At 40.8% G+C, this 27,824-nt stretch overlaps 1 protein-coding gene across 2 annotated transcripts in view; it reads left to right on the plus strand.

Moving 5' to 3' along the window:
- The window catches only part of rab28 (RAB28, member RAS oncogene family), a 29,959-nt gene extending 11,243 nt beyond the window's left edge, over positions 1–18,716 (plus strand). The window contains exons 4-8 of one of the 2 annotated variants that reach the window (XM_053324295.1): positions 565–694; positions 12,931–13,034; positions 13,136–13,213; positions 15,646–15,747; positions 17,123–17,227. In XM_053324295.1, the coding sequence (XP_053180270.1) occupies positions 565–694; positions 12,931–13,034; positions 13,136–13,213; positions 15,646–15,741 (408 nt within the window). In that variant the 3' untranslated portion in view covers positions 15,742–15,747; positions 17,123–17,227. Of the gene's footprint in view, positions 1–564; positions 695–12,930; positions 13,035–13,135; positions 13,214–15,645; positions 15,748–17,122 lie in introns of both variants that reach the window. The other variant, XM_053324296.1, reaches the window with a different exon arrangement.
- Positions 18,717–27,824: the final 9,108 nt, after the last annotated feature.

A 27,824-nucleotide genomic window follows, 5' to 3' on the forward strand; every position in this document is an offset into this window, starting at 1 on the left:
ATTAATTTATGCGTTCATGTAAGCATCTCTGTCTGGAGTATTTGCTCAAACATGGGTCTGGTGTTGTTGCGTGACTGTTTGTGTAGAGCACACGGGGTTGAGGATTACACAGGGAGGGAAGAAAATGTCTCGAGGCAGACATCCTTCATTCATCAGCTCAGATAGTAGATAACTAGCCCTGACTTCTACTTCTCACTGAATTTCAAGTGTTTATAAAAAGCGAGAAGTGCTGATGTACAATTTTCATTTTAAAATAGACCCACATGAGTTTGAACAGCCTTACGTGCAGTGAATTATATAATAGCACTAAACATATCTTAGATTATGTGTAAGTGTGTCCCTTAATAGGCGAGTCTGTCCCCTACTCTAAGAAGAGGAGCAGTGCCACCTGCTGTTCCCTTGCTCACTCAATATTACTATAATATCTTAACATGAATGAATATCAGGTAAAAACCGAGCTGTGCACTCACAACCAGTCCCTCCTGCTGAGTGACTGTTAATGAAAGGCGGTCCAGCGAGCATCAGAGTCAACATTGTTTCTCCATTTTTTTTTCTCCAATGCAGGGCGTCCTCCTGGTGTACGACATCACCAACTACCAGAGCTTTGAGAACCTGGAGGATTGGTTCAGTATGGTGAAGAAGGCCAACGAGGAGTGTGATATTCAGCCTGTTATCTCCCTGATAGGGAACAAAGGTGAGTATTATAGATATATTTTAAAAAAACACCCAAACACACACATGTTGCTTGTTTTTCATCATCTCATGAGAACATTAAGTTTAGGAGTATTACAGTACTTTAAAAATATTTGCAAAAAGTTTTGCAGTTTAAAATTGTAAATAGTTTATACGAATGTTTGTGTTATTTATTTTAATTTCTACCAAATGGCTGTAAATGAAATTAGGTTATCTTACATGTGTTGGACTGATTATTTCTGTATCTATTCATTTCACCCTGAGACATTTTTCATGTTACATGTCTGTGTTTGTGTGTGGAGGAGTGAGTGTTTGATGGTAGCAGACGTGTTTGTTAGAGCACCAGATAACTGATCTGCGTGATAAGCCGGTTGATAAGAGAGTGAGGTTTTGGAGCGATGGGAATGCTGATGTTTGTGAACTCTGGGGAGTAAGTGACGATGATTTAAGATCCCCGGGCAGACCGACCTAGGGCACCGCTTATCTGTGCCCTCCTTCCCCTCCCAGTCAGTACACCTCTAGCCCCCACCTCAGCCCGAGCCTGTGCTCCTGTCCCGAGTCGTTGGTTAAGGAGAGGAGACAAACTCGACGTTAACCAGAAGGCTCTCCTCCTATCAGCCTGCGCCCATCCACCCATCTCCAAAATAAAGAGTAATAATGATGACTCTTTTTAAACATCCCCTTGACAGATGTGGAGTCATGGCTGCCGTTGTGTTATTGTAAAGTGAGGCGGCACTGTGTGTGTGTAGGTGAGTGTGAGTGTGAGTGTGAGTGTGTGTGTGTGTGTGTGTGTGTGTGTGTGTGTGTATAATGGTGACTGTCCACCTTCCCGGGCGATGATGAACGGTCAACAGAGTGGTGCCTGCACACAGGAAGCTCTCGCTAATGTTACTCAGCGGGGACCATAGGTCACGGTTTAATTCGCCTGTCTAGAGCAGATTCTCTTGTCTTCGCATCCGTTGCATCTCCTAATGCCCTGGCTTTAACGGTGGGCGCCTCTGTATTTAGGCTAGGTTCTGGGTGTGTGGGTGAGTGTGTGTACTGTAATATTTAAGTAGTGTACATCCCCCTGTCAGACTCCTCACCCCCACACTCACACAGTCATGCTCCCCCTAATGGCTCTATTGCTGAGAATGGCCCATGTGTGTTTTTCCTGTTCCTGCAGGCTGAAAAAAGGAAAACAAAATCCCACACAGATTGCCCCGCTAGGAGCAATCAATTACCTTGTGAGACTTTATGAATCCCTGAACCCTCCCATGGACTCCTTTTTTCAGAGCTTGCCGAGTTAGTCTAGCCTAGTTGGAAATGTCCACACCTACATTTCTGTTTTAGTTTCTCTCTCTCCACCCTCTCTTAGTTATAACCTTTTTAAGTATTATAGCTTTTTTTTTGTTTTGTTTTGTTTTTTCTAACTTAAATGCTTGGCTCACGTTAACAATGAGCCGAACGTATGAATACACAGCATTCTTTTGGCAGCAGAGTTTAGATTTCTTTGAAATAGTTCCCAGGATGTCGGACTGAGTGAGGCAACATGTTTGTGACAACCGAAATAGAAACACAGACATAACAAGGCGCTTATAAAAACTCTGCTGATTTATGTCTCTGTGAGGATTTGCCGGAGAGGAGATTTTGGTGTTTTACCACTCAGTGTTTATACATAGATAAACTAAGGTGAACAGTGACTGTAGAAGTCGCAGCATGGCATACAGCCGAAAGTTTGTTTTCTTTATGCACTAAAGAACCTGTTACAGTGTTTTACATTTTTTTGTGATCTTTTCAGATAGAGTCAACATTGAAGCTACAGTCTGAAGTCATCTTATTTGGCTTACCAGCAGTACATGTGCTGCAGTATACATTGAGCTTAAATTTCCTGAATTAGTCTGTGCCTGCCTTCTAGTTTAATTTGAACAGGGTTCTTTACCCGGTGTACCGTAATTGAGCCCATGGACCAGACTGGTTCATTAATGATACTGTCTCCTCCTCTCCTTACCCTGGCCTGACTGCCCTCCTGTGCCATGTCACTGCGAGGGAACAACCTTTCCTTTCTTCGGCTTAGCATGGACGGCTGGGGTTAAGTGTGCTTGTTAAGCACCAGTATGCTGCACCCCCTTGCCCTCTACATGCTGCCCAGAGCCTTGTGTTAAATAATGGCACCACTTGTAACAATTCGGAGAGGAAGCCAATGAAATGTTTTATTGAGGACACACATATGTGCACACAATTATTTATGCAAGTGCATGCGCGTGCACACACAGACACTCACTTCACCTAAGTGCACAGAAACATGCACTTAGGTAAAGCGACACACTTGTGGAGTTTCTGGGAACACACGGGTAATGGAAGAATGCTAAGCTCTTGGTCTGTCTAAACATACTATAACTGTTTATTACAGTGCAGCCCAGTGTAACACTGTATGGTACACAGGAACCTCTCAAGAGAAATGTTGGCTAGTTGCGCAGACATCTCTTCCACCACTCCAGTGTTTCATTTTTAGTAGACTTATTAAGTGCTGTGTGTTTCCAAACGATACATTCTGTTGCTCTTTGCTTAACAACAGCTGCATTTGGCCTGTTCATGACTGTTTGCCTTTTAGATCAGAGATTGTCTGAAGTCACTGATATAAAAAATATGGCGTGCTGTTGGCAGCTCTAATTGCATCTTCCTTGTGTGTTGCCACATACACATAAACATCACTGAGTGGGATCATCTCCATTTTAAAAAGCCTTACGTTACCGTTTAAAGTTAATACTTTAAATTAGTGCACATATTTCTCTGTGGACATTAAGCTTGTGTCGTTTATCAAACCAATTTGTTTTTATTGAGTGGGGATCGCAGGACCCCTGCTCGCTCCCCACACATCACCCTTCCCATTGCTAGCGCTCTCTCCCTCAGGAACTCCAGGAGCATCCATCATGGGCTTGTACAGCCCTTATTTGGGTGACTTAAATGGGTTCAGTTCTCTTAACCCCTCCTCATCACTCATGGCTTTTTGCTCAGAGGTTCTAACGCTGTTCACTGCCGATCCACTCAGGCCTGCCATGGGAAATGTTCCCTTCTACAGGGAGATAAGATCCTACATGAGAAGAATTTGTACACTCAATTATGTCTTACCTGCCTTTCTCTTTTCTGTTTTCGCTCTGTTTCCTTTTCCCCTCACTTTATTCTCTAAGTCCCTATCTTGCACCATCTCGCAAACACACTTGCACATTCATTTTCATTCCTGGGCAAACTCTAACTCTTTCAATCACATACTTAGACTGACTCTTAAGGCTTATCTCTCACATGTGTAGACTAACACTTCTGCTGTAGCTGCCTTTACTTACAGTAATGTCTTTTCATTGGCTCTGTGTCCCTGTTGTGTTAAACAACATACGTGTGTTTGCCTTCTGCACACTATGGCAGATCTCACCGCATACCGTTACCCGTCGCACTTCTCTCTCCCCAGTTTTCCATCCAGCCATGTGAAAGTCAAAGCGAAACATGGATCTTCTTGTGAAGCATGTCCTTGCCACCAACATTGTTAGTCTTGAGTTGTTTGCCCTCTTGGCAAGGCCTCTGGTGAAGTTGAAGACCCCCCCCCCCCCCTCCACCCCCCGCACCTCCCTCCCAACCTCTCTCACCCCCGTCACCTCCCTGCCCCTGTAAAGCTGCCACAGTTCCTGTCTGTTCAGTGTAGGCCTGCACATTTCTTAATAGAGAGATGCTCAGAAGTCCAGGAGCGCAGAGGAGCTCAATGCGCTTCTGTTTTTGGTTTAGCTCAAAAATGTTTTTCCTGGCTCAACCCACTCGTACTTAGGTCCTCTTACAACAAACTAAAAGGTCCTAATTGCCCCCAAGGGAAAGGTTTAGCCACAATAGACATTAGGTGGGACAAAAGCCCAGTACTCTTACCCCAGCACCCTCACCCCTCCCCAGATAGAAGGGATGAACACGTCAGCAGTGTCTCTGTTGCACTGTGGGTAGTGAGACCACAGGTTCGACACCGTAAAACATTTATATATACAGTATATAGACACGGTGTACGGTTGGATAAAGATCTGGAATGTTTACAATTTACAGCAAATCCAGTGTTTCCTGTTTCTCTTTTCTATTTTATTAAAGGCAAAGGGCCAGGGTAGACGTGTGTATCAAATTGTCTCAGTAACTGTGCTGACTATAGTCGGCCGTCGTCCTGTGAGTCTGGAAAAGATGGGAAATAAAGATTCAGGTTACAAGAGGGTTACTGAGGGATGACTGAAGAATTACAGCTGTATTACACTGCGGCCGATAAGTCAGTGTAAAATCACTGCTGCCAATACTGTCCAGCAGTGATGAAGACATTCTTACAAGGGTTTGTTTACAGCTGCACAGATGGCTGATAGGTGGTCTTTCCCACATAGGACAATGCTACGACTGGTATTCTATGCAAACAAACTAAATGCTACGATTTAATTGTAACAACTCTTTGACCCAGCTCCAGTCCCTGCACTCATCTCTCTTGACTCTCATGCCTGTCGAAACATGGAAAGTCCTCATTCATTTTAGCCATCCATAAAGCAAATATTGTTGCACATGCAGTAGATGATCAGTCTTCGAATACCTTCTTGTGTGGTAAGTCATGGGCCATTTGAGTTGCACAGCGCAGCTTAGCCACCTGACCTGAGTGCAGCCTGGAACCCTCATCATGCTCAAGCTGTACTTTATTTCTTCACTTCTCCACAACATTGATATGGAGGAATTCCTGGAAGGGGCCTTGCTGACACAGGGCTGGGTAAATAACCGATTGATCTGGATCCACAGGCATATATTATAAATGTATGTGAAAAATCAACACAGTTTTTCCGCCTTCTTTTTTTTTCTGCTAAATCTACTTTTTTGAGGTGTGAAATATTACATCACTGACTTTGCCCCCTGTTTCCCGCATCAGGTTTTTAACTTGGACGATGTTTGCTCAGGCAGTTGTGAGCAGAACTCACTTTCCATGTTGCACTTCACTGCTTTGGCTTTAAGTTGAATATGTAGGTCAGTTCAACGCATCCCTGCTACAAGCAAAGATGATACTTCACATACTTTTATAATATCTGCCCGTGGACTTAATAATTATGAATAGACTCGTGATGTGACGCATAGAGTTACGAAGGCTCCCCTGTGCTCCGTATAATTATTACAGCTCAGTTATGCTGCCGGCTCACAGAGGCATGTATTACTGCTTGCTCATAAAAGTCCACTTAGTTTAACAGCGACAGGAGAGCTTGGACGACATGGCCAGTGAAAACTCGGGCAGCATCTTGTGCGGTCGGCTCAGAACTGGGCCTTTTGTTCACTTTTCACGAGTCCTGGGAGCCCGTTAACCCAGCCTGCAAGGCCCTCGGCCCCATGTTTTACTGTGGCAGTGACAGCCCAGCACTCCAGCTCTCTCCCTGCCTCTACAGCTACTGCTGGACACTCTGTTTCACATTCCCTGACCGGGGAGGAAGACCACATTGTTTTACTAGCCGCTGTGGAGTATCTGATTATGTTTTAAAGTGCGATTGCTTGTGTGTGTGTTTGCACGTGTGTGTGTCCGCACATCTTTTCACGAAGAACGATCAAATGACAAGATGAGCTGTGATCAATGAGCTGTCGACAGAACACTTCTGACCTAGTGGAAAGTGAGTCCCCTAACGGCCCCGGCCCGTTTCAGGCCACCGGGGCAGGGGTGCTGAAGCACAAAGAGCGCTCTGTCTCTGTCAGGATTCCCCCAAGGACTCCTGCACAGGCCCCGCTCACCTCGACAACACCGGGCTACTAACAGCACTTCATCTGTCTGTACTCACTTGAAAAAGTCATGATAACATTATTAACGTAGCTTCAAACTTTAATATGCTGATGATTATTTCTAATTATTTTGCCTCCAGTTCTATTCATATAGATTAAATTATACGATCAAAGTCGTTAAAAGCAGTATATAACTATATATTGCTATAGATTACTGAGATATTACTGCATTGATCTATGAATTACATTTTCCTCAATTGTAAAGGGCTGTAAGTCCAAAAGTAATATTAAAATGATTTTCAGGTTCTGACACTTTTGAATTAAATTTAGATGTTCCAGTCTTGAGAAAATAAACAGAGCCTACTGTAAACAATACCTACACTGTTGGTCTAATAAAATGTGCAAGTGTACCATTTGCATAGTTACTTGACTTCTGAATGACTGCATAGTGCACTTACTTCAGCGTAAAGAAAGCACAACTTCTATCACACGTTTTGTATTTTTGATCGAAAAAAAGATATTAATCATTTTTATAAGGGGAATTAAGTTATTTGCTTTTACATTATGCTGACCTATATTTTGAATACAGGTAGAGTTATCATGCCTTTCACATTTCAAAACACACAGTTTTATGAGCTCTCCAAGTCAGGTAAACCAGTTGGACCCAATAGTTTAAATGTTTCACATAAATTTCTCCAGTCATTTTGCTTTATTAGTCACTAATGCTGTGAAAGTTAAATCAATGTCTTATTCAATCAAGCAGCGCACTGAATGATTCATTATACTTTTACAGACTTTTTGAAGTTGTAAAAGTTCCCCCGCATCTTGTACAAGAAAATTTAGGGGTAAATAAAGTGTCACTTGCAATTAACCTCCTGTATTCTCAATCATGCTTGAAGAAGAAACTATTGCTATTCCATACTCCTCTATTTTCAAAATTAACTTTGATTTTGAAGTGTCTTAAGTGTCCTTTAAATTATTAGAAATAATAAACTAACTTGTACTTTTAAGTTTCTCTTTTAGTTCAGTTTGCTGGTAGAATAATATGGCATTTATACATATAATATAACAACATATTAATCCCACAGAGAACACACAGTAGACTGACCTTGTGAGTTTGTGACTACTTGTGGTGCCATAGAGCAATATTCTTCTTTATACTTAATACATCGTACTTTCTATGGGAATTTTAAAGTAACATTCAACTTTTAAAAATGTTAATTGAAAACAGCTTTTTTTCCAACCCCAATCTACCATTTCACATTGATTAAACCAAAGTCCAAGTCCCATTGAGATTGGCAAGGAAGACCTGGTCAAGTTGCACACAAAATTGTGCAAAACCAGGCAATAAATAAAACAAGTATTGAAATCTGATCATGTTAATGAAAACAGCCTTTTCTCCTCAACCCAAATCTGCCATTTGACATCAATGCACAGATTTTCATTTTCATTTAAAGTTTATTAAACCAAAGTCCAAGTCTCATTGAGACTGGGGACCTATTTGGCAATGGAGACCCAGTCAAGTTGCGGCCAAAATAGTGCAAAAACAGGCAATAAATAAAAAAAAAAAAGATATTTAAAATTCCTTTTCCTAACTATCCCAAGTGAAAGTGAAGCAGAAAACATGTAAAGGTCTTTTCTAAATCTCTGTCTGAACTTTAGGGACAGACAACAGACGTGTGATCTGAGACCATGACTGCAAGATGAACTTAACTCAGCAAAGGTCTGACAGAAGTTTGCCCAGAATGGCTTCATAGATAAAAATATACCAATGACTCAGCACAATGATGGCAACAAGTGGCGACACTGTGCTGCTGCATTGATGTAAAAAGTTACTGTGAGTAGCCAGGATGCTTTTGAGACATGCAAGCACATCTTCCGCCTCAGAAAAGATGACGGTGTTCTTCTTATATAATTGAATGTGGTGAAGCAGTTAGAGTACAAAACCCTATTGAATGTTGGAGCTGCAGAATAGTTGTGGGATGTTTTTATTAACTGAACAGTGCACAGTGAACATTTTTGCTCAGACAGTTGTAAATCATTTCGTTAGCAGCCGGAGTTGGAGTATACAGTCTGAATTGGTTCACGGTTGTCATTGAGGGGAAACTGAGACGAACCCTCTTAACAGGATCTTAAAGGCATAGTGTGAGGTAATGTTGGAAGTGATAGGTTCTCCCCAGGGGTTGATTAGGCTCAACCCTGTAACTTTCACTTAATGGGATATGACCCCTTAGAGCCCCAAGTCTCTGGCAACACACGCCCCACCATTACTACCACACACAGACACATAGACACACACACAGTTCACACATTCCTCCCTCAGCCCTCGTACTCCCCACTGCACCAACTGCTGTTTAGTTTAAAATGAGGCTGTCGGCAATTAACTGTGTTAAGTCGAGCTTATTCTCTGGCTGTTGCTCGCTGGGTAAACTGTTACAATTGGTCCCCAGCAGCCGGCTTGGTAGAACAGTAAGTAGGTGTCTCTGTTATCACAGCATGGTTTTAAAAGGCCCACTGAGGATCTTAGCGGAGTGTAGGATTTCAGGCTGGTTAGCCAACATAGCCCTATTACTTTATTGTTTTACCTTGGCAACATCGCCTGGTAAAAAATCCTTCCTCAGAGTCTCACCTTGTTCACATTTGGCTAATTATCAATGAGAATATCAATAAAATGTGTCTGAAATTGGAAGCTACATTAACTTTAACATTTTAGTTTTTGTGTGGATTTTCCACTTTAATGCACGACTTTTGTAATTTTTGAAAAGGATAAGCAACACAAAGCTGAATTCACCAATAAGACAAGTGTTAGCCACTGTTCAGTAATCAACATTTCTTTCCACTTTAGCTACACTAACTTTGTTTTTGCATTAGCATTATCCTGTAATGATAACTTTGGCCACACTTACTTAGTTGTCAGTTAGGAAACGGGGACAACATGAGATAATTTTCTCTTATTTTAACACATTTAAATGAACAAAATAAACACAGTACATGGCACCATATCATTGCATGCAAAAGGACTGTAGGAGCTGCACATTTATCTGCAAGTTGAGTGACACTGTTCGTCATCATTTATGATCTGCGTGTTAGCAGTGCTCCTGAATCACTTTCATGAAACAGGCCGATGGAAGCTGAACAACAATTACAGGATAATAGAGTAATAAAATCAATTGCCTCACTCTGTAATGTGAGTTAAAAAGCATAAAGTATGAAGGTTCACCAACATTATCTTATATTAGCCATCATAAGCTGGTGGTTGTACCAGGCCAAGTCAGCAAAACCACTTAGTGTGTCGACCTGGACAGGGATGTGACTTACTGCTTATGAATTCAACTTTCCATTTTCAAGAAATGGAATGTCTTATTTCCTCTTTCAAAAGTTATAAAGCCTTACTTTAAGTCTTAGCCCAATAACGATGAGGGTAATTTATTTTTTCACTTATTTAATTTCTATAATAAGGACACATACACATGGTATTAGTTTAAAAGCTTCCTCCAGGCAGATTACATCCAACCTCCTCACAGATTCAGTTTTCAAGTTTTCATTGACATAAAAGAAAACCTGTCCAAATCTGTCTGGATTCAGGATAATCTGGTCTGAGTGAGCGGATTCTTTCCATGAAGTAGCTAAGCTGACATCCTCACAGACATCAATTTATGGAGAGGAGCATCCATATTGTCTTCTCATTTGGTTGTGTTCCCATTTATGGCAGACATCACTGCTATAACGAACCAGTTATTTATGGTAAAAGCCTCATTTATCCATTAGATATTAATCTCTAACTGTTGTCTTGTAATTCACAGCATTGGCATGCAGACCTTTTAAATAAACACCGATGGTGACCAGAGCGAGGGAGGGCCATTGCTCTTGACGAGTGATGATCCCCTCCACTATCTCTATGCACTCGGAGGCCTAAACAGTTTATTTCGTGTTTGCAGTCACTTCCTAGGGGTTGTTAAGCTGATGTACAGTTTGACAGAAACGGAGGGAAACCAGATCATCGGAGGAAGATTGTTTTGACCTGATAAGTAGAAATGGGTACATTAGGGAGAAAAATGGAGCAAAACACTAAAACTGTGGGATTAGTCCTGTATTCAGTTTACACGGACACATGCCACATGCTTCTAAGTTCTTCTGTGTGAGAATGTGGGCCCACCTTTTACTTTGTGGGGGACCTATTAGTAAGTAGCCGCTCACAAATCACGTAATGTACTGAGAGCACAAAGAAAAATGAGAGTGAGGAATGTGTTTTTATACTTAGAGGTCCGTTATATGTAGAAGAAAATATGTTGACAAAATAATCTCACCACAAGGTTCATTTAACTGCTATTTTTGAGTTGTCGGTCGTATCACATGGATACTTTGCCCACTTGTCAGAGAATAGTAGATGAAAAAAGACATATTGATGCTATTGACACAATTTAAGTGCTAAGAAATCTACATCTACAATTCCTTGACAACTGGGCTAATGAAGCTCATGTGATATAATCAAAAGCCACAGAGAAGTTATTAAATTGACCATAGTGTGCTGTTTTTCAGGTCAGGAATGAATTTTGAAATCCAGTAGTACAGTTAGGGCTGCAGCAAACGATTATTTTAACTGTTTTATAGTCTGCTGAGATAATGAAATGTCAAAAAAATAAAATAGCCAGAGTTTCTCTGAGCCCAAAGTGACATTTTTGAATTTCTTGTTTTGTTTCATCAACAGTAAAAAAACCTAAAGATATTTGATTTAAATGATATATATGACAGAAAAGAAAATCAGCCAATCACAACATCTTAGAGGCTGTTTCAAAAAAGAGACTAAATCAATAAATTGATAGTAACTCTGAGTAGAATTGAATGGTAAATGTCTGAAAGATTTCTTAACATTTTAACAGTTTTTTTGCTGTCTTTTTGTATTTGTATGTATATTTTTGAAATGTTCCGTGCAGCTTAGCTCTGAAATTCCCCTCTGCTTGATGCTCACACCCACAGGCAGGAATCAGATACCTCACTCAGTCGTACCCCTTTTTTACCTACAGTGACAGTGCCAGTCTTCCTCTGCTCCTGAGCCACTATGTTAATATTGGCTAATCTAACTGTGACACATGATTGATAACCTCTCCCAAGTGTGCAGGATCCAAAGGATTAGCAATGTTTACTTGTAGTAGCATGCTGGGTACCTCCGCTGTTAATGACTGGAATTAATAACCTGCTGACGCCCATGAGACAGCTATGTTTATGTACAGGCAGAGACACGACAGTCTGCCCTGGACATAGAGTAGATGTAAAAGTGTCTGACCTCGCCCAGAAAGGTTTGTGTTTATATGTCACTTATGATGACGGTAATATACATTTTAGTCTAAAATGACTCAAACCAAATGTATTTTTTTGTCTGTATGGATTGGCCTTTAACATTTTTAAGTCATATGACTTACTGAGATATTAATAATACTGAAATAGGGCAGTATTTACATTTTCACCTCACTTTGTATCTGTCTCTCTCTATCTCAGTTTCTGGCTTTATGCTCCCTCCCTCACACACACACACACACACACACACACACACACACACACTAAGGGGCATGAGAACGAGGTAAATCCTTGACAACTTCAATGAAACCTCACACAAAGAGTAAAACTCGGGGGGACGAGAGAAACGCAACACCGTACAGTAGCCTGACCTCCTCCAGCTACCATAGACGTGTATGCACCAGATACCGGGCGTGGCCGCCTTTCCGTAACAAAGCCAGAAATAAAGAGCGATGCTATTGCTTTCAGCAGCAAGACCCTCAGGTGACCTTCCTCATCGACCCCTGCATGACCCTGCAGTGAGGAAGGAGAGAAGCAAAGCGCCCCCGTATCACTGTACAGGAGTCGAATGCACGGGGACACCATCACAATAGCTAAAAAGGAAGGTGCTGTCATTGTGTGCTCATAGTAAATCAGAGCGAAGATGACAGTCCCAATTCTTGAGCCTGTGCGCGCACACCTTAAAGACCGGTACACTCATAAGTCAAACTGTTTTCTCCATCGAAGCTCTCGCTGTGAGTTTAGCCTGAAGTCTTCGGTCGTCCTCGTATTGTTTCTTAACCATTTCTCCGCAGCTGGGCTGGTTTGTCTGTTTCAGGTCAAATAGAGGTTCATGGCTGCAGGGTGCAACTGTACTAGGCTTACACTGAGGAATGTGTCACATCAAGCTTTAACACCAGCTGGGAATGGAAGCTTGGGGCTACCGAATTGATCATTTCCAATCTCAAAACTTCTTGAAACGAATCCCTCATAAATTAAAAATACAACAATCAGTGGCTGTGGCTGCTGAAAGCAACATGGTTTAATTATGCTTTGTTTAGCATGGGTTTATGTGCACCGTCCTGATACAACAGGCACAAACTGTTATCTTTTCTGATTATGATCAGATATGTGACAGTTAACCATGACAGAGTGATGTATAGCCACCATATAAATCTATCTATCTGTGTAGAAGTTTCCTCACGTCACGCTGTGTTTGGTCCACAGTCGACCTGGAGCACATGAGGACAGTGAAGGCTGACAAACATCAGCGCTTCTGCCAAGAGAACAGCCTCGTCAGTCAGTTTGTATCGGCCAAAACGGGGGACTCCGTAAGTATTGGCCGACTTGATAAGTTACAATAAAAGTGTAAGAGTGACTCGAATGAGACTTAACCTGTCCCATTTTTAATTTGTGTTATTTCTTTCTTTAGGTGTACCTTTGTTTTCAGAGAGTTGCTGCTGAGATTCTTGGTGTAAAGCTCAACAAAGCAGAGATAGAGCAGTCCCAGGTGAGCCCTTTTTTCAAATTTCACAAACATTTCTATGCAGCTGCCTTCAAAGCTTATTTGCTCCTTACTAAGTACACATTTTTCTCTGCTTTGCTTTGAACATGCTCTTAAATGTATAAATGATTGGTAAAAGAGTGAAAGTAGAAGATCCTTCTCTCCTAGCATGATGTGCGATGTTACGCCTGGGTCAGAGAGAGTGTGTTAGTTCAGCAGAGGTCACCACACACTGTAAAGGACCTTTTGTTGTGTAAACATGAGTTTGTTACGTCTGCCTCCAGTGACCGTCTACCTGCCACTGACACTGCCCATCTGTAAATAGACCCACATTGACCACATTAACGCGTGAAGTCAGAGGTTAAAGGTAGGCAGTTGTAGGGGTGATGAGGTTAGGCCTGCTGTCTGATTTATTTGGTTTATCTCCCCCCCTGTTTTGGGCCAAAACATGGTCTCATTTTGCCAGCCAGACCAAGGTGCCCAATGGTGGCAGCTGTAGGATTTACAGGGTCACCTCCCCCAGAAGCATTAATCCTGGTTCTGATATGACCAGTTGGAGCCACACTGGCTGGGTAGTAGTTGAAGAGGCTGGGGGGGCTACAGAGAGGTCAAGACCCCCAGAGAAGGGAGAGCATGTAAGAAAAGGACTGACCAAATTCTCAAGCCGCTCTCCCATCACCAACACCGCTGCTCACTGAAAATGACCGACGGCTAATGGAGTCGTCCATCTAGTTTGCTCTTCTTCCCCTCCCGTGATAGCTCTGTCAATAAAGCAAAGTGGTTTAATCCAGGCTAATCAAGCAGGGTGAGAGGCGAGGGCCCAGTACGCTCTTTAAGGAGAGAGGGGGAACACCAGCTGACAGAAAGACGATGTGGCAGTGTGAAGTGATTTTTGCATTTATATTGCTATATATATATACAATACAGACAAAGCTCTGATTCAATTTTGTGTAAAGAAAAGTGAAGTAACCTCATAGTGGTAGCTTTGTTGCCATTGCTCAGTGACTTTACATGTGCACTGATTAAAGTGCCTACTCTAAAATACAAAGTGAGTAAATGTAGTAAAATATGATTAACTGACTGAATATGATTTTTCTTTTATATTATTGTTTGAGAGACTGAGTGGCTTTCTCAGCATTATCAATAAATCCGAGTTAACAGTAGATCTTTTGAAAAAAGTTGACAGAAACTTTGAAAACATAAGGAGACCAGTCATGATATGAGATCATCTTCTGAGCATGATGTGCACATTGAATAATTATTAAACATTATTCATATTTCTAATATGTGTTACGAATTATGCGCACAAAAACAGCAGTCAAACTTTCTCAGTATGAATCATGAAAGGGTTAATCCATATATGAATCATGAAAGGGTTAATCCACTGGTTTGAACTACAGAAATGAATTTATTTACAATCTAATTTCCCATCCAGAGCAAAACCAACAGTATACAAATCCTCAAGATGATGATATATTTTTATAATGTTTGTGTTGAAGCACAACATATAAAGGAATGACTCCTGAGTTTTGTCATGGATACAGAGATGAAGCTTTGAGCAGGTCATGGCTCAGGGTCTATCCTCAGGGCCAGTAAAGCCTCATTATCAGCTGTCAGGTTTAGAGAGCCGAACACGAGGGTCACAACCCCTGACAGTATTATATCTGCCTGGCAGCTCTCTCCGTCATGGTCCTCTGTCTGTTAGATCAGATGGCCAAGCCACGGATCACTCACTGACTCCGACACCGGGCTTCAGCAGCTCGTTAATCAGACAGCCAACCAGGTGCTGGTATACAGCCATGTGCTCTGCTCTTCGAGACCAGCAGTCTGTCATAACATTAAATGAACTTGTCTTCCTGCTAAGTCCAAACTCACTGTATGTCCAAACTTGTTCCATCAATAGATATAAATATGTACGCGATAAAGGAAGGAACAAATACTGCCTTTTCTTATATTGGCAACATAAAATTAGATTCTATAATCTACAGATTTATTGAGTTTGAAAATAATTGTTGTCCTAATTTAGTGCTAGTTTTTTTCCTTTTTCCCCTCAGGATTAAGACTGTTTCTTTTTTTTGTGATGATTTATGTTTCCATTAGAAATTTGAAGTCAGGGATTCTGGTTTCATGATGAATTTTTGTAAAGTCATGTTTCTGGCTTGGCTGTGCCCGCTGATGTCATACTTCACATGTTTTTTTGTCTGTTTCCCACATTTCTTGTTCATTTCTCTCACTCTTTAACCATCTCCTCATCCTCTGCTCTCCACCATCCCTCTTGTATTCAACCTATCTAGCTTTGGTCTCCATTGTTTTCACTCCTATCATCCTCTCTCATGTCTTGGGTCATTGTCATTTGCCTTTTCTTTTCTCTTTTTTTTTTTTGGTCCTCCTTGCTTTCCTCCATTTCTGCACCGCTGTGATGTGTTGAATCTGCTCAGAGGATCGTGAAGGCCGAGCTGGTCGACTACCCTCAGGACGAAGGCCCGATTAGACAAGACAACAACCAGAAAAGCAAAATATGTTCGGTTCAATAGTTGGAAGTACGTCTCCAGTTACATAGATATATTTCACTATATCTGTTGAATGCAAACGCAGTAGCTCTATAGTTGTGGTTGAGATTAGAGCTCTAGAAAAAGTAGAGAACCCCATCAGACCTCGTCACATCTCTTCAGTTGTATCTTCAGTGTTATCATAGAGTTGACAGTATTATGCTAAACTGTCTAAAGAATCCAAGCTATGTGGGGTTTTGGTGAGTTGTTTGAGAGTGATGTAGTGAGAAAAACCTTTATGACAGTAACAGACTTGACTCCAGTATGACCTCTATCTGTGTGATGACCGGTGTGGGCAGGAGTGCACAAACAATTTGACCAATGACTTAAATCATAGCACTGACTTTTTTTTTTTTTTTTCTTTTTAAGGCCGTGTGCCAAGAAATGTTTGGCAGGCTGTGGACAGCAGTGTGTTTATTTCACTGTAATCAACAAGTGATCTTAAAGAGAATAAGAGAAGATTTCCTCACTGTTGAACACTGTATGGAGCTGTAAAGTGAGGTGGATCTACCGGTTGATATAATGGTTGATTCAAAACAGATATAAAATTATTAATGTATATAAGGGGTGAACCAAAAATGTATATAAAAATAAAAAAGCAAAACAATCATTATACATCTTTTGATCATACCTCTCTAGTCCCCTTAAAAAGTATCCTGTAGTCATCTTTTGTCACTGTGTCCAGATCAACCTGCGATTATTCCCAGATTTCTTCTATGGTGGCAAATCGTCTCTCTTTCAGCCCCTATTTCAGTAAATCCGATAACTTGACCCTTCTCCCATCCCATATTGACGGCCCCTGGAATTTTTTGGCTGATAAGGAATTCCAGTTGAGAAATGACAAATATGTTAGAAATGGTGTTGCCGTTGCATAGTTTGTCCACATGAAAACGCTGAGAGGTATGAACTGTAAGCTGTTCTGCTCAATACATATCTTAGTCGCAATTTATAAAATCTAAATGAATGGATCCTAATAATAATCATAATAGTAATATATTTTATTAGTATAGCACCTTTCACAGAAATAAAATTCACAAAGTGCTTTACAAGAATAAAACTTGAAAAGTAAAAGCATGGAAACATTAAAAACAAAGGCAATAAAACATACAGTAATCATTTTGATTACTTTACCTAACAAAATGACATCTGAAGTGTCAGATATTTAAATATTTAAACATTAATGCCAACCTCAAAAACCAGCAGTGGTCAGAGATAACTGACCTGGTCTTTTTTGAAAATATAAATAATTGAATTCCTCAGTATTTAAGACTTTTACTTCTTAGTGCTGTGGCAGCCTTTTAATTACATGTGTGTGTGTGTTTGTGTTTTTGTGTATTTGTCTGTCTGTCTGTTTGCATCTTTTCAGCGCGTGGTGAAGGCGGACATTGTAAACTACAGTCAGGACACCGTGGCCAGGACAGTCAACCCCCCTCGAAGCTCCATGTGTGTGGTGCAGTGACCCCAATCTCACACCCACACACACACACACACACACACACACACACACACACACACACACACACACAAAGAGAAAGATGTACAGTTGTCTTCAGTCAGTATTCCTTTATATATATTTCTTTTCTTTGGGTAACTGGATGAAACGTGTTCAGATGGTGTTCTCTGTATTCCTGTGTGTCAGCGAGGGCGAGATGAAGAACAGACTGTGTGGTTTCAAGGCCTTGGCCTGTAGTTGAGATATTGAGCAGGGATGATTTCCTGGGTGGTTTACCAAAAAGGAAAAAGGAACCTCAATTCTTTTCAAGTTTTCACGCAGCTATTCTTTTTATTTCTATGATTCATCTTATATATAATAGACTCTTTCAGTGTTTACTTGATTTCTGAAGCTGGTTGTTAAAAAGAAAAATGACAACTAATCAGGCGATTGAAAATATTTTTATATTTAAATATATTTTCCTCTGCCATTACTGTTAGATATTCTCTTCAATGATCGTATATGCTCTAGTTTATTCATAAAGATAACAGCATCAACACCTTCAAAGTCTGTCTCTATAGCTACAGCAGCAGAGTGCATTCTGGGTAAGTGTTAAAGGGAAACAAACAGAGAGCTGAAACCAAAAGCTGCATTTTAACATGCTTCGGGATGTTCGTTTATGTCTGTGGTGCTCCTCAGTTGAACAGAGAGGAAATAGGTGTTTAATTTAGTGGACCAAAAGGAATTTGTTTTCTATTTGCCAACTAGCGGCTTGCTTGCAGTAGCAGTGCTGTGATACTGTGTACCTTTTATTTCACACTAGAAATATTTCAATTTTACAATCTTAAAGTCTAGATTTACATTTTTTATTCTGTATTCTTCAGTTTATATCCAAGTTACCTGCAGAAAGTATCTCTCCTTCTATTAAAGATTTACATTTCTACACTGTGTGACAGTGCTGGGGTCCTCCTCCTGATAGGGGACGATACAGATGCTGTGTTAAGTGTTGATAAAGCTCGATGAATATGACACAGGAAGAGCTGATTTCAAGCTGAGCACGAGCTGAGCTGAAATGTACCATGGTTTAGTAGAAGTCTTCACATAGCCTTATTCAACTGTCCGTTATAGAACAGAGGTTTCCATTGAAGGACGACTACGACGCATTAAATGCTTCGTAGGATCTTCATTTTGACCACATGTTAATAGTCTGTTTTACAGTTTGTGTGTTGTTAGAGAAGACTGACACGTTGTAAGTTTAGCCAGTTCTGTCTTAATGGGTTTTACATGATAATACATGTTGGCATGATGGGATTCATTATGGTATCCACCTATCAAAACATCCACCATGTGTGTACAATAAAAGCAACCTGTGCTCCATTTCAAAACTCACTGAAACTGATTAGAAATCCTCTGAATGCATCCAATAAATTCTGATCATGTAAATAAAATATTTGAATTATAAGAATGTACAGTTTAAAGTGAATGTTTAGTTGACGTCATATAGAGGTATGTATTTGTGTTTCTGAATAAAAATGCTACATGGAAAATAAGAAATGATTTGTGCTGTGTATGTATGTATCATTTGTTTGTGATGTTCTTTGTGGGAAAATTAAACTCAATTAATTAGTGAATGAATTTAGTTTAAGTTGTCTAGTTTTACTACAATACAAGCTTTTTCAATGTGTGCACACCTTCTCATTCTTCAGACTTTGTCAGCTGCATTGCTGCCTGAAGTACGCCACATCTGGATCTCAATGTCTTTGCAATTTTTCACTCCATGAGGGCACAAAAGACCACACTAACACTAGGAACAGGCTCATATGAGCTGCAGGTGATGGGAACTGGACTATAGCTGATGAGGGCATTACAGATTAAGCATCCATGTATTGAAATTTAAGCATAAGGACTGAAACTTGACCACCTCAGAGATCCCCCTCTATACAGACTAAGTCCCTGGTTAGCTAATGAGCCACCTGGTCTTTGTTCAGTAAATCTTCACTGAAACAGCCCCTAAATCCACTCTGGACAGATGATACAAACAGCTTTATAAATGGATGTAAGCTGTATTAATTAATCACTTAAATAGTCCAGTCTTTTGTTGCTGTCACACAACCGTAAGAGGGTTCTGGTTTTAGGTTTAGCCTATTTTTTCGCAGAGTCAATGTCACTGAAACCACCAGTGGATTAAGAGCATTTGAAACCACAGAGACAAACAAAACAAAGACAATATCTTTACGGGAATCTCTTGAATATTATCTTCATCCAGGTGTTGTTCAATGTCAGTACCTGTCTGTCGCAGAGCTACTCCAAACAACACTGAAACTTAATGGAGAGTCAGGCAGCCCAGCTGGGGTCATTCCAGCACACGTGCATTGTTTCGCTTCACTGGACGTCTTAGGAATTGTCTCTGCTGAATTTTTGTCAAGAGCTGTCACCAGCGCTGACAGGCGAGACTTGCCCTTGGCTTTGCTGCTGTTTAGACAGGTGTTTTTGCAAAGAAAACAACTGCAGCTCGTTTCCAGCTTAGACACCCACAACATCGACGTTCCCCTAAAGACGGAAGGAAAGAATATCACAGCGTGGATAATGCCTGGGAAGGGGTGAGGCTTTTGACAGATTGGCAAAAGTCAAGGGTGATTTACGTCAAAATGAATTTGACTGTCTCTTCAGAAGCTGCATGTGACTCATTTTGTGTTAGTTGGTTTTGGTGTTTGCTTACTCTCCATTTGGGTACACATACCAGTGGAGATGCAAAGGTAAATAGTCAAACTGTACGATGTATTTGTTAATATTTAGTCAACCACTGTGACACATTAAATTTGCTCACTACTTTGTAGTCTCAGAATAAGTTTTGGTCCACCATGAAACCAAAACACTTCTTACCTCTGAAGGTCTTTGCCTCTACTCTGAGCTTTCAGACTCTATTTACTTGAATTTAATGGGCACACGTCCTGCTTTTTTGTATTTCTCTTTCCTCTTCCTGCCCGTCTGTGTTTCTCATTGCTGAAACTCTGCGATGACAGTCTCAAAAAACCACACACGACAAGCTGGTAAGAGGGCCATAGTTGTGGGCTGTGCTTTTTTTTGTGTGGGCAGAACAGGGCCAACACCCTCGTGATTACCCACTCACCCTCTTCCGTTTTCCACCTGTGCAGAGTGCCAGACCCGCAGCGTTGAGGGAGTAGGCAGGACTGAGTCAACCCCTCTGATGAGCTCCAGTCCCCCTGGTCACCACACTGGCTCCTATTCTCTGTTAGAGTGCAGCGGGCCAGCCAGCAGCAAGAGGAGTGACAGGCAAAGCAAGGCAGGGCCTGCACTGGGCCAGAGCTGGCATCCAGTTATTCAGAGCCCCGAGGTGAGCCAGCAGTGCTTAGTTCCCAGGGTACTTCAGAGGATTGCTCTCGTCTGTTGTCTGTGGGTGTCCCTAAGTGTGTGTGTGTGTGTGTGTGTGCACTGCTAGATCGTGATCTAAGAACTCTGCTTGTCTCGTTTACAGACTGCAGCTTGTGTAGACAGACAGGACCGTCCTGGTAGGTGCTGGGTGTCTGCTACAACTGAGAGGCACATGATTTATTTTAGGGGCAAGGATGTGGGCATTCAGAGGGGTCATATTTATAGTCGTTGGTCTGGTGAGGAGACCTGCCAGTAAAAGCACAGATTCTGAAAAAGAGGCACGGGGACAGAAAACTGAAAGTCTCTTTAGAGGACATGGATGAATGCTATTTTCAGTGGGCTGTAATGAATAGCACTTAAAAACTGAATAGCTCTTGTATCAGATTTTAGATGCAGAGGGGAGGGGAGCAATAACAAAGCAAAAGCCTCTTTACTGGGCATGCGATATTCTTTCTATCTAACAAAAAAAACTGGTGGGGTCATAGCATTACTAAGACAAGCATTAATGGTCTGACATTAAAAAGGGTCTGTGTTATGATAGATTTCCACCTTTGGTACTCTTAAAAGAAAAGTTAAGTGAAAATGTTTTGAGTATCAAATACTCATCTGTCTTCAAAGTCAGGCTCAAAGGATTCATCTGTCAATCAACTAGATGAGAAAGAGAAAAATAATTAGTGTCACCTTCCAAACTTCCAAAAATCTCCTGGTCCCAGCTTCTCAAATGTGAAAATGAGCTGGCTGTTGTCATCCTCTATGATAGTACACTGAATATGTTTGAGGTTTTTGTTGTTGGTCAGACATAACAAACAATTTGAAGACGTCAACTTGGACATTTTATCAGCTCAACTGTTACAGAAAAGAATGAGCTGATTAATTAATAATGCAAATAGAATTAGTTGCAGCCCTGTCTAAAAGAAAGCTCACTAAATGTTTGTAGCCAAGCCTTTTGTGGAGGACGGCAGCCACAGTCATTTTGGATTCTCTGTAGTTAAAATGTATCCCAACGGTGCCCAGACTCACGTCCATGTCAATATATGGATAGAAACTTCTCCAACCACTTCTGAAGTTTCTCCACCATTTATTCACATGCTCGATATGTTTTGATGAATTGTAAATTCAACAATAAATGTCTAAATACACTATTTATGGTGGGTCTGTGCAGCTATGAGAAGACAGCAGTGTAATGTAGTGAAAAAACTATGAGAACATTGTGAATGTCAGATCATCTGTGAATAAGTAGAGAGTAACTGTCTGCCGATGTTTTGATACATGAAGACATTCCTTATAATAATTATAATAATTTGTAGTAATAACTCAAATTAAATACAATAATTTGTAGTTAATTATTGTTTGTCTTCATGATCTGAGAAAACATCATCTATCATCAACATTTCTCCTTTTGTGTGATAGAGCATCCTTAAAAGTAAGGGTGGGGGTTATTACATTTATAAATAAATGCCAGTTTGTTTATTTAGTTTTGGTTATTCATACCAAAAAGTACTTTTGGCAATGAGAAATATAAAAATGTTTTCCCATAAAACTTGTTTTGAGTTCCCAAATGTTATATATAATATCTAAACACAAGCAGCCATACAAGGAATTTGCCTTAAATAAAAGTAAAGGTAAACAAGATTACAAATCTAATCAGATAATCAGTGCAACCTGTCACTACTTACTCTTCAACATTTACAATACTGCAATACAGTGTTATGGACAGTGACACTAATGCTGGCACCAATAACTGAGGTTCAATACCAACACTATTTAACATCTGTCACAGTTTAAAATCTGAGCCCAGTCTAACTGAGAGACAGTGACACTGGCAGACATGTTACATGTGAGCACATCATTACGAAAGGTCAGAGGGTGTTTCACTCCTACAAAGCAGACGATGAATGAATTTGGGCTTTTCAGAGCTAATAATTGAGACTTTTTGCAGGTCTGTACAGCTCCTGCGTTTGATAAAGGATCTCCTCTGTTAGAATGAAATGTAATTATATCAGCATGTAAAAATGACAGTAATGATCCCGCACCTGAGCACTTACCCTCATCTCACCTCATCTGTGCCAACCTTCAACAAAGAGACGGTTACTGGGTGGGACCAGAGTTGGGTATCACTACTAACAGCATCTGTTAGAAGAGAAATATACATAAAAGAGTTAATGGGCACAGTGAAAATATAAGCAGGCAGGCAGATTACAAGGTCATTACTCAACTCGACTCCTCTTTTTCTCTTTTGCTTTGTGATTCTTTCCTCATTGTTCCCCAAAATACTTTGGATACAAAACCTGATACGATAGCCATTCAGTTTTTAAGTGCTATTCATTACGGTCCACTGAAAATAGCATTTATCCAAAGATGACACTTTGAGGCTTTTCAAAAGACTACTTAGGAGATGCTGCAGTGCTTTGAGACACTGAGAAGTGTGAATATAGATGTAGACGTTCCACTGTGGCATTTTTTGAAGTGGGAAAGTACGGCTCTGGGATTAAATAAGTGCTTCTGTGGAGAAAAAATGGTCATAGCCAAAATGAATTGAACATTATTGCTAATTACAGAGGTCATATCCCTTCTGGATTTGCGGAAGTATGCTAATTCCATGTTGATCTCTACCTCAAATTATGTCCCATTTCACTTGCGACAGAGTGGAACTTTCACTCCATATTTGACTGGAAAATTCATTCAGTATGGAGCCGCAAAAATGAGTCTCTTGTTCAGGCCTCAGTGGAGAAACAATAGTGTGTGAAGATGGCATGTTATACAGTACGAGTCCATGTTTATTGACATCCATGAGTGACTGCTTCAGGTGTGCGTTTCTCTCCAGGGAAGTCCTTTCAAACCAGGAAAATCTGTTGAAATGTGTTGAAACTATGTGGTCTGTCTACCCAAAGAACAAAAGGTACGGGGAATATGGATTTTTCCACCAGGTGTCTTTGTAAATGGCGTGCTTCATGATGTGTACAGAGGGTACATATCATCAGTGAACCTCCACAATGTCAACTCTTCAGGAATCAAGAAAAACGGCTTATATTTTTAACTCGACGGCAAAGCGTTTTTGATGATTTCCAAAGGGAGTAGTAAGGGTTTCACTAAGTCTAGAGATTGGACAATATTCTCCGCCCAAACTAGAACAATAAATAGAACGCTACATTTAGATGAAGTGAACATACAAATCGCCAAAACTTGAAGGTGATGAGATTTTGTCCAAAAGTTGATAGATGAAGCAAATATTTTCAGCAACCAAAGAAAGAATCTGTTTTTTTCTGTGGTTATTCTTGGCTGATGTAGACTCCCTGACCAGCAGGTTTCTGTCTCTCATGATTGACTTGATGAACAAAGGTGATCGTGAGGTGCCAGGGACCAACTTTACTCTTCCACCTGATGGCACCAATAACAAATGTATGCAGTCACGGTTTTATCAATGAACATGAACCTAGAACCACTCATTGACACTGAGCACTGAAGATGGGCCCTGTATTTTTACCTTCCCAGTTTGGAAAAAGAGGCTGAATGTGTGGATATGAAGCTTATTTTGCTTTGCTGTGTTTGTAGTTGTGAGTTCTCTGGTCAAAACTCAAGCAATGTCACAGAAATTATGTTAGAAGTTGGCAAAGTATGCAAGACAAATCTAAACTTTTCAGGTGGAAAATGAGCAACCAAGGCTCTTTTTTCTCCCCAACACCAACAAATCTGTAAGGTCAGGAAATTATCTGTCTGATATGATGTAGTGTGATCTGAGTGTAGTTTGACTTTCAGACCAAAAAAACATCCCTTGTATGATTTGGAAGACAAGTTTATGTAACAGATTAATGTGTGTGAAGGCTGGTCAGGGGGATTGTGCTGCAAACACAAGACAGGATGTGACTACTTTGTAAAGTTATCACAACAGCACCAATTACGAAATTAAACAGCAGAAATACAGCAATCACGTTACACACTTGACCAGGAATGTGCTCATACACGTGTTTGATTGGCCAATGTAGCGCCTTCCCGGATGACATTGCACTGAACTCCAACAGAAGTCGTGCCAGGTTCAATGTCAGTCTGAACATAGCCTAAGTCTGCATCCCTGCAGCTGCTAGGAATTCCATATCTTGCTGAAGGGCACCTCAGCAGGGTGGATTTGGGCTGTCAGGGGGAATTGAGCCCAGGCCCTCTGGCTGAAGGGCCGTGACAACAATCGCAATACCACCCTGCTGGTCCAGCCAACAACAATATATAGTCAAATGGGGGACTGGCACGATACGGAGCGGCACCGAAATGTTTAAATCAAGGGAATTTTCTCAAAATGTTTGAAAGAAATGTGCTGAGACAGTGCTTGAGTCATTTCTTGGTAGTAACAGACAATGTTCTCTCACTGGATTGCCAGTAACAAAAATTGTATGTTGGAAAAAGTAGCGGCCTCTTATTGAACAGCACGAAAGCAGTGATATAATGCGAGGTGACGTTAGAATTCCTTTCTCTGTCCAACACAATGTGGGCAGTGTGGAAAACCTGGATGGTGTGATTTTTTTCAGAGTATCCATCACAGCGTCACAAACCCTGCAGGTACTGTTAATCAAAGCCAGACTGTTCTGGGGCTCTAAGGTCATCAGTTGAAGAGAGGAAATTATTGATGGAAATAAAGGTGCTGGACTGCCCCAAAGGTTCACCCTTACAAACATGCTAGATGTGGCATTTCTTGACAGTCTGCATTATGAACAAGGCAGAGTTGTTCACATGTGATTTAAGGGCTGTTTTTGTCATGACTTGCGCCAAAGACGGGCTCATGCTTTCATTGGCTGTTTAGTCTCTTTCCATTTCTTGACCTGCATTGAAAGTCCACTAAAAGTTAATAAGTCTTTAATGTTTTCTTACTTTGTAAATTGTCTACGGACAGAGTGGAGCCTGTGATTTACTGACTTCAGCCGCTTGAGTTGCACATCAAGAGCATTTTTTCCTCCATCCCATATTATAACATATGAAATCACTTATAAGTAGCTACTAATTCACAGTGATCTGTCAGACCATTTTAATGGAGACATGGAGTCATTAAAGAATGTGATGACATTTTGTGTGTGCGAGGTATGGCGGGACGCCATAACTTGGGAAGAGAAGTGCTGCAGAGAAAAGTGTCACAAAAGAAGAAAGGGACCCATGAGAGTCAGGTTCCCGTGAGCAGGCTGTTGTGTGAAGTGTCTTGTGATTGCCAGGCTGTTCTGTGGATGCTGCTGGACAGGGAGGTGAGAGGCAGGTTAATTACTATACTGAGAGGGCAGGGTGAGATGCTTTACATAGCCCTTTGTGGCCTGCGGTCTTGGGTTTCCAGAACAGAGGTGTGAGCAAAGGGTGCTGGTGAAGATGGCAAAGGGTGACGCCGCACGGGCCAAGTCCATCCTAAAGCCGCCACATCGATCATAGATGACAGGAGCTGTAAGTCCTGTGTGAAAAACATGCCATCATTTACTCTGTCATACTTTTACACTGCATCTGCAGATCTAGATACTCAGAGCAGGTCACAGCGAGTAGCTTGATAATCAGTCTAGACTGCTATTTTTTTCTATGTCAGATATTGTGTTCGCAGTGGCTATTTCTTTGTGTTGGGTGTCTTTATGCCCCAACCAAACAGTAGCGACTAATGAATCAGTCCTGTCAATGTCATTTTCAGTCAATACATAAGCTGTGGTTCAACATTAATTCAAACTGATTGACAGTCAACTTACAACAACCTGCATAACTGTGATGATCTCACCCATGCTTGTTGCCCCAGACACATGACATCCCCATTCTTAATCCTGCCTAGAAAGCTGTGATTGGCTTTCTAGTTTTTCAAACAACGAGGAAATAGCTGCCAGTTATCTCCTCTTTGAACCCCTGACAAAAATCTGAGAGGTCAAGAGGCAGGCTGCAATGAAAGGATCCTTGATTGGTGGACTGGTGTCCACATGGTCTGTGTTTCAGTTGTGGAATGTGTGGTTGAACATAGACACAGCAACATTATTTTTATTATTTATATTCATCTATTATGTACAGTAGTGAGCAAAAAAAGTATAAAGAATAGAATAGAATATTTATTTATTTGTCACATACAAACTGTACATGTACAATTGCAGTGAAAGGAATTGTATATAAAAAATAATATAAAAATATGCATAAATATGTAGTAAATATGTAAAAATAATAAGTAAATATGTATCAAAATAGAAAAAGAACATAGATGATAAAATATAAAAATATAATACAATAATAATACAAAAATATAGATGAATAAATACGATGTGTGGGGTGAGTGTTATGCGGGGGATTGGGAATTCAGTGTTCTGATGGCCTGGGGGAAGAAGCTCTTCCTCAGCTTCTCTGTTCTGGCCATGTGGTATGGCATAGTTCCCTGGACTATAACCAAGTTGTTAAATCTTTATTTCTTTTATGTGTTAAAGGGAACAGATTTGTACATAGAATAATGTTTGCTGCTTGTTCAGACTGCTGGCTCAATCCCATTTTTTGGCATCCATATGATTTTAGAAAGTCTGGACAGCAAAAAACAACACATTTTGAGATGGTTTGAAATGTGACACCAATGGGATTTCTACAGATGTGTCTTTGTCTGGACTCTTTTATCGCTCCAATTGGATTTCACAGTGTCTTGCTTCACTCGCAAAGTCGCAGCGACAACGTCCAATCCAGAGTGACGGAAGTGCATCAGAGCGGCTGAGCAGAAGCCATGCTGCTACTAGCAGAGCGGTGTGGACGACAACACAGAGAAAAACAGTATGTGGACAGACATTGAAATAGCCAATGTGTTTAGCTCCAAATACCTGCAAAACTATACTTTGTATAAATGTTACTGGGCAAATATTAGCGATCAGACGCCCAAAAATCAACTTCTTAAAGTGTACTGTGTGGAATTGGTGCTTTATAAAAAAAATGTAATTAATATCCAAATCTTGGCTTGAAATACTGTAAAACAAATGACAGGGAGAGAGAAGTGGTGCTACAGATGAAGTAATTCAGTGAGGCCACGTGACTACTGGGTGATTAAAAATCAACTGGCACCAAATGGGATCATGGTAGGCAGGAACTCCTTCAGAGACTTCACATGCATTTGTCGTCTCTGATGAAGCACGGAGCACCTGCCCACTCTGCACTCATGGCAACACTCGTTCCCTTTCACTGTTTCCATTTTTTTCACCACTTTGCTCAGCAAGCTTCGTGTCTCACTCGTGTGCACACACGGAAATAGCATTAATACAATCCAAATGGTTTC

Source organism: Scomber japonicus, chromosome 8 (genome assembly GCF_027409825.1).
Source record: "Scomber japonicus isolate fScoJap1 chromosome 8, fScoJap1.pri, whole genome shotgun sequence".
Lineage (NCBI taxonomy): Eukaryota > Metazoa > Chordata > Actinopteri > Scombriformes > Scombridae > Scomber > Scomber japonicus.